Genomic DNA, 8471 nt, shown 5'->3' on the forward strand with positions numbered 1-8471 from the left:
CCGCGCTCGAGGTACCAGGAACGCAGCAATTGCAAGAGGTGTAGGTACTCACTGCGGATGACAACCGATTGGCAGCTGCTTGAAGAGGCTGGACGGGGGCGGGCGGGGCTTCCAAGAGGGCGGGGTTAAGCCCGATTAGTGCACTTACTGGGCGCGCAGCAGTCCTCGTAAACACTTTATACATTAACCTCTTGATATTTTATGCACTCCTATTTTTACAGGAATATCATTATTTGAAATTTGTTTAATTTATTTATAAGAAAAACAGAAACAAACTTATTAGACGTCTATTCGCGAGCGAGATCCGAGGGGAAGGGGAAGGGGAATATAAATGCAAAAAGTCTGTCTGTGTCTTCGTGCCTATATCACTGAACCCATTTGGATGAAATTTGTCACAAGAATAGTTTGCGATCCGAGAAAGGACATGGGCAATCGGGAATTATGCGGGGTTAACCCCGGTGCTTTCTAAACTAGTAAGCGTTTATTACTAGTTTCGCGTACAAGTTTGTATGTAATTGGTTTAAATTGGGAGTCGAGCACATTTCGGTACGAATTCTTCCTTTTATTTTCCCCACACTTCCCAGTCATCTTTCCAGTCGTCATTCTGTTCCCCATCTAATTTCCCATTAAAGTGTTCAGCGCAGTCACAATGAAATTCATGGGTGATGGTGTGGTGGAGCTAGTGGTTTACCATAAGGCAAACCACTAGCTCAGCTGTCCGCTATGATATAAAAAGAAGACAAATATAACTGCCTCTTTTAGCCTCAATTTTGACTCACTTTAAAACGGACGCAATAACTTTTACATTTACTTCAAACTTTGTACAGAATATAATATTATATCTTTATTTTAAATAAAACATACGTAAAATCAAACCAAAAAGCATGAAAATGCGTATTATTCTATTTAATTTTTTTGTTTAAATCCCATTTCAAGTGAAATTTTCAGTTAGTTCATGCGAAACTAATCACCGTGAAGCAACGACCTTGACTCTTCAGGAATCCGTATCTATCTTTAAAACCATTATGGCGTCCTATTTATTTGTTTTAGCTACACCAGTTATACTTAGTAAATAAAAAGATTAAATAAGCAGATTTTACAAACTCATGTGCTCACGAAACACATGTTCAAATTACACCCCATTAAATGTTTTTAATAGGTTATTGGCAAAGAAGAAAGTTATATAACTTATTGATCAATTGTAATCGTAAAGGTTAATACTATGATGACGACTAAAATTGCTTCTATAAGAAGTCTAATTGTGTTTGTTATATCTCCCGTTGTATGCGGATCGAATATTTATTGATTACAAAAAGCATGTGTAATGTTTTTGCGTTTATTAATCGAATCACGAATCGTGATCAAGCTGACCCCGATTTTTCAGCAGAGCAATAATTAAACGGATGTTATGTTTAATAGATTTTTTTTTTTGTTGAAAAAGATACGGATGCATTTTGTAGTTTAAGACACAGCGCATAATATTTTTGTCGTCATAAAAATTTTAAGTGGCGATGAATAGAAAAAAGTAAAGTCCCGTGTCCCCTAGTGGGGTATGGGGCAGATGATGTACATCCGTTTCACTAATCGATTTTCTTTAGGGACAAGTAGGTGATCAGTCTTCTGTGTCCTGCCAGACCGAGACATTTTTTTTTGTGCGTCCCCACCGGGAATTGAACCCAGGACCCCTCGGTTCTACGCTTACGCGTTAACCACTGTACCAAGGAGGCGGCGATGAATAGACGTACCTATTAAATATATTCCATGAAAAAAAAATAAACAAAAAAAATTATAATATAATAATTATTTCGACTAAAATAGTATTATTAATAGAATAAAATTAAAAAATATATATTGAATAGGAAAAGTGTAACAAACTATTGCGAATGCAATTGCTAAATTTCTCGATTTCTTTTTTATTTTATTTTATCTATTTTTTTCTTACCTATAATTTAATGCATTTTTCGGTAGGTAGGATGAGTTAGATTAGGTTCGGATTATTTAAAAACTATACAGGAGAAATTAAAGACGGATTTTAAACGCGATTTATTCATTATTATTAACCCGAAGTTTCGAAAACTTTACAGCGAGCGTGGTCACGGGGAATCTCTCCGTTTAAGTCTTCAATTTCTAAATGTACAATACTCGCGTAAAATCAAACACAAGAAAATACTAACTCAACAGTAGTATGAGCCTCATACCTATCCAGTATTTGTTCGTAATAGCTATCGCATTTCGATACGATTTTTATTATATAATAACTCAATATTGTAAAGATATTATTATCATATTTACATATTTATTCAATACTATACTAGAAACAAAACATCCACGACCTTATATTTTAAACACACCGGTATGGAACTCGGTATTCCTTCAAAAACAGATTCAAACCGGTATTTAAAAATACCGTTATAAATACCGAGAGTATCTAAAATTTGTTATAGGTTATTAATACTTTATACACAACAAAGATTATCTTTACACAAAATTTATATATCTATAAGTGAGTACACACACATGCAAACTTTACAGAAGGAACACATTGTAAACAATAATTAGCTTTGTCAATAGGGTAAATACTACATAAGAACAGTGATAGTAAGTCATTTCATTAGTAGAGACGTGGCTCTGTTAAACTGACAGCGGTCTAAACAGTTAAAATTCGGTTTTATTTTATTCTAAATAGAGTACAAATTTGCTTCCATTTGCCTCTTTATAGGTTTTTCCCTTTGAATTCTCATTGAATATTTCTGTATTCGATATGAAACATTATTTTCTAGGCTAAATCCACAATCATTGAAATCGTAAATTCGATTGGTGTTTCACATAAGTTAATACAAATACCAGTTAGTCAATACTTTCAAGGTTAAATTTTACCGTGAAATCAAATTAAAATCAATTCAAGCGATTTCAAAATAGGTACTGTTACAATCGCAATGAATGTTTTTATATGTTTTAAATGAATAATTACGTAAAGAGCTGTCTGCCTAACAGAGCCTGAATTAGTCGTATTAAATGTAAGCGACAGTCCCAAAACTCTGAGGAACTCACCGAATCTTTTAACGTGTACGTCTCTATTAAATGACACTGTTCGTTTGCCCTCTTTGGGCTCCTTCGTTTCGTTACTGTTACCGGTTTTCGTTTCGGTATTCGCACCGGTATTTGTATCGGTATTTCCCTCGGTATTTGCTACCTCATCGCCGTGTTGGGCGTCTGCCTTAGTACTAGTTTCATTGGTCATTGAGTACAGAGGCACCTGGATTTGGTACCTCGTTGGCTATTTGTCTCGTAGCATCAGTATTTTTTATCTGCAAAAGCGATGGTGTACCAGTCGTTATTTATGCTAGAATTTTAAGGTCTACGACTATAGACTTCTGATTACAAACCACATACTCCTGCTTTCTATGTATAAAAGTACAGTGTGCAGAAATTTAATAGAACCTCCCCAAATATCATTCTTGAAGAAATTATCAAAAAATTTCATATTCTGAACAACTTTTTCTCTTTCCTCTGTATCCCCAGTTAAATAACACGTCCTCAGAGAAATCTAACACGCGATATGTTGATCAAAACCATATATCAAATCACTTTTCACTCACCTGTGTGTTTTAAGAAACAATAACATGACTATTGCTGTCTCCGTCGCACACTATGTATCTTGCATCTTGACCTGAAACAAAAGATATTTATATAAATTTTATGATATTAACAAATCATAGTGATTAAACTACATTTTGAGGTTCCGGCAGGAGATTTGAAAGTCATTTGCGTATTAGTTATTAAATATTACTGTCTATAGACACAATAAATATCTACACTTATATTATAAAGAGGAAACGTTTGTATTTTTGTATGTTTGTAACGTTTTTACGCAAAAACAACTGGACCGACAAAAGTTCTTCGATAAAATTATTATATTTTATTAGCTGCAACTTCACTGAGTCATAGGTTATATATGTACCACGGGCGAAGCCGGGACGAACAGCTATATGATTATAAAAGTATCATATGTATGCACCCAGTACCGAGTATAAATACTATACCGAATTAGAGGCAACTTTTCCTAAATGTAGTTAATGTTAAAAAAAAGAAAAAACTTCAGAACCTCACTTTGTGCAATCGGTTAAGATAAACAGCTTACAAACACGGCCATAGCAATGTGGTCAATCGGTCAGCCATTACCTCACTTTCGATGTTAAGTATATATTAAGTAATAGCTTGATGCGTGTTTTAATGCAATCCGAGAAATTAGCATTCCGCTAGTATAAAGATCGATCTAGTTTTGAAAGCCTAAATCTCTGTCTAGATAACTAGAATAGTATTTCCTATTAAAACTGAAAAAAGGAGGAGGTTCCCAATTCGACTATATTATTTTGTTTGTTACCATAAAACCTGCGATTGGGTGAACCGATTCTGATAATACATTTGCAAGCTGAATCCCGTGTGATCCCATTTAAATTTGGACAAAGTTCTGACAATTATTTAAAACTACTTTCAAATCGGAATATCTAACAAGAATTAGATGGTAATTTTACACAATTTTATGTACTGAACTGAACACAATCATGTTTGTTTGTCACGCACTGATCTCAGGAACTACTGGTCCGATTTGAAAAATTCTTTCAGTGTTAGATAGCCCATTTATTGACGAAGGCTATAGGTGTATATGTACCACGGGCGAAGCCCGGGCGGAGCACTAGTCATTAATATGCTCGATGTGTTCTCAATATGTAACGTGTATTTAATTTAAAATTAATAAAGGTCGCTTTAACCGGGATGAATCGATAAAAACCTCAATAGTTTACGATTTAATACTTGCAATATATCGTCACTTCGAAATATATGAAATGTTTATTAGTTATTTTTTTTTCACTACATAATATAAAAGTCGCTTTCTCTGTCCCTGTCCCTATGTATGATTAAATCTTTAAAACTACGCAACGGATTTTGATGGCGTCTTTTTTAACAGATAGCGTAGTTCAAGAGGAAGGTTTACATGTATAACATTTATTAAACTACTCCAAATTTAACGCGTGCGAAGCCGCGGGTAAAAGCTAGTTTATTTATATTTACAGTAACTCCGGCAGTGTTAAGAAATAGTTGCCTACAAACTGCGTTCATTGTTATTATGCTTTATATTCCATATATGGTATAATAACACAATATTATGTATAGAAATTTTTAAACACCGACAAACATTTTTACGAAATCCGTACAGGAAAATAGTTTTTCCTTAAGTACCAATATATGTTTAAAGACGGAAAAAAATTCTCATGAAAAGTTTTAAGGACACTTTTTGTTATATTAAGCTACTAGCTGCGCGCCGCGGTGTCACCCGCGTAAGTCCGTATCCCGTAGGAATATCGGGAATAAAAGTTGACTGTATGTTATTCCAGTTGTCCAGCTGTCTGCGTACCAAATTTCATTGCAACCGCTTCAGTAGTTTTTGCGTGAAAGAGCAACAAACACACACACACACATCCTTACAAACTTTCGCCTCCATCTCATTAAAGTGATGTAATGAAAAATTAAAATATCACCAAGGCTCAAAAATCATTACAAAAGCGTGTGTAATAGCGAGAAATACTTAAGTTTCCTTAAACGCTGTTTAGTAGGCAGATGTGGGAAGTGCCAAGGCGCCGACGCGGCCTTAAACCTCTTCGCTTATCATGTTTGCCTGGTACTTTTAATTAATTTATTTGGTAATAAATATATATTACCGTTTCCATTAAAATAGAAAGGGGTTTTATTCTTAATACGGCTAATTTCAATGGTATTAGCCCTATATAGACAACTAGCTGCGTCACGCAGTTTCACCCACGTAAGTCTGTATCCTGTAGGAATATTGTGATAAAAAGTTGCTTAAGTGTTATTGCAATTGTCCAGCTATCTACGCACGAAATTTCATTGCAATCGGTTCAACAGCTTTTTCTTGAAAGAGTTGCAAACATAAACATACATCCATCATCACAAACTTTCACATTTATAATATTAGTAGGATAGTAGGCTAGGACAGGATAGGATTTAATTGATAATTTAATTAAAGCATGTTTTTTTTAACTATAATTAAAATAAAAGTGGTGTGAGTGAGCAATTACCAAGGAAATATAATGGAAGTAAATTAACATGTTATTTGAGATTTATTTCAAAAGCTATATTTATTGATGACTTCACTAGTTTACAACCAATGTCACAGATCAATGAATGAGTTTTATTCAGCAAAAGACAAATATGTAAGTCTGTGGTTGACATTGCTAAGCCCACGGAAACTAAAATGGCGGTCGACGAAAATGGTCGAACAAGGTAAGTTACAGGCCTTCAGCAAAGGTCAAGAGAGGATTTTGCCGCCCTTTTTAAATAATGCAAGATATACATATAAATGAAGTGTAGTATCTGTCTGGGCTGGCTGTGAATAAAACAATACGAAAACCAACTATCCCATCGTAATTTTCTTAGTCTGTGTCATAGTTCTTTTTAGATGATTACAGAGATTCGTTCTTTCATTGATTGGATGATTAAATATAATCCTACTAATATCCTTAATCCTTAATATTATAAATGCGAAAGTTTGTAAGGATGTGTGTGTTTGTTGCTCTTTCACGCAAAAACTACTGAACCGATTGAAATGAAATTTGGTACGTAGACATCTGGACAACTGGAATAACATATAGGCAACTTTTTATCCCCATATTCGCCCGGGATACGGATTGACGTGGGTGAAACCGCTAGATGCAGCAAGTATAATATAAAAAAACAAAATATTTGAGTTACGATTTACAATTAATGCCTTGACTTCTGACCAACGTTCACTTTTAATTACTCAGCATTAAAGTGGGACAAACAAACAAATCGATTTTATCTGTACATAATTGGTTTTACGGGGTTAAGTAATACCTATCTCGCTTTATCATGAAGAATTTTTTATGTGGGAGTCGAGCACGTTTCGGCACGAATTGGGCCAGCTTGTACCGGAGAAGAACCACACCCCACAGAAGACCGGTGGGAAATAATAGCATTCTATTGTATTTTGTACGGTAAGTGGGGAGTCAGAGGCCCATTTCCTTTTCCACACCCTTCCCAGCCCATTCCTTCTAGACTGTATGAACTTCTCCCATTAGAGTTTTTTTGAGCACGCAAATGTCAGAAACTACTAGACCAATTATGATGAAATTTAATACAGAGATAGGGGCAAACTGTGCGGGAAATACCCCCTAACTGTGGGTCTTTTATTTTAGTTAATCACTACATTGTATAAAACGACGTCGCTTACCGCCGTATGTATGTTTGTCTTGCTATGCCTGTATGCTTACTCTTTAAAATACGCAACATATTGTGATGGGGTTCTATTAATAGATATAGTTATTCAAGAGGACGGTTTTTATCCTACTAATATTATAAATGCGAAAGTTTGTAAGGGTGTGTGTGTGTTTGTTGCTCTTTCACGCAAAAATTACTCAACCGATTGCAATGAAATTTGGTACGTAGATAATTGGACAACTGGAATAACATATAGGCAACTTTTTATCCCGATATTCCTACGGGATACGACGATACGACTTACGCGGGTGAAACCGCGGGGCGCAGCTAGTTATGTATAATAACAAGGAAAAGAAGAGGGGATAAGGCGTTTTACTCCGAATTTAATGCGTGCGAAGCCGCCGGTAAAATCTAGTAGGTAACAATTGAAAGTTTTTATTTTTATTCAATCATTAATGGTTTCAGAGACAACAAATAAACAAACACAAATTTAATTACAAGTTACATATATAACTTCTAAGACATCCTGATTAATCGGATTTACACTTTGTTTTTATCTTGTCTTATGAATAAAACGACATTTGGTTAAGTGGGGTTATGGGTTTTTCAATTCATTAACCTTCGAGGTTTTATTTATAATTTGAATTCAACATCAGGCCAATGTCGGATTAAATATTTTATCACTTATATAATATTAGCTGCGCCCCGCGGTTTCACCCGCATAAGTCCGTATCCCGTAGGAATATCGGGATAAAAATTGCCTATATGTTATTCCAGTTGTCCAGCTGTCTACGTACCAAATTTCATTGCAATCGGTTCAGTAGTCTTTGCGTGAAAGAGCAACAAACACACACACACATCCTTACAAACTTTCGCATTTATAATATTAGTAGGATAGTAGGATCATAGGAAATTAATAGGATATTAAAATCTCGCGCTTGGCCATTTAGCCAAGATAATTTGAGATGAAGTGTCTCATTGCGGTAAGAAGTGATATAGGCTTTTAGCCTCTAATTATCTAGCTATAAGTATATATCCTTATAATTATCACAAACACAAAAATCATATCAAAAAGTCACTCCGTTGCGGCGAGAATGAATGACAGACAATCACTCGCATTTATAAAATTAGGAGCTAAATATAAGGACTAATACAGAGGCGAGTATTCCGTGTATCACAGAATGTTGCCTACATATACTTTCATTAGCTTCACC

The 8471-nt window shown here is 34.9% G+C and overlaps 1 protein-coding gene across 2 annotated transcripts in view; it reads right to left on the reverse strand.

The window, feature by feature from the left end:
• The window catches only part of LOC119837101, a 59462-nt gene that overhangs the window by 32658 nt on the left and 18333 nt on the right, over positions 1-8471 (reverse strand). For both annotated transcript variants that reach the window (XM_038362602.1, XM_038362600.1), the window contains exons 2-3: positions 3600-3670; positions 3052-3308 (exon numbers count right to left, since the gene is read on the reverse strand). In XM_038362602.1, coding sequence (XP_038218530.1) covers positions 3052-3241 — 190 coding nt within the window. In that variant the 5' untranslated portion in view covers positions 3242-3308; positions 3600-3670. The remainder of the gene's footprint in view (positions 1-3051; positions 3309-3599; positions 3671-8471) is intronic.

This window comes from Zerene cesonia, chromosome 26, assembly GCF_012273895.1.
Source record: "Zerene cesonia ecotype Mississippi chromosome 26, Zerene_cesonia_1.1, whole genome shotgun sequence".
Taxonomy (NCBI): Eukaryota; Metazoa; Arthropoda; class Insecta; order Lepidoptera; family Pieridae; genus Zerene; species Zerene cesonia.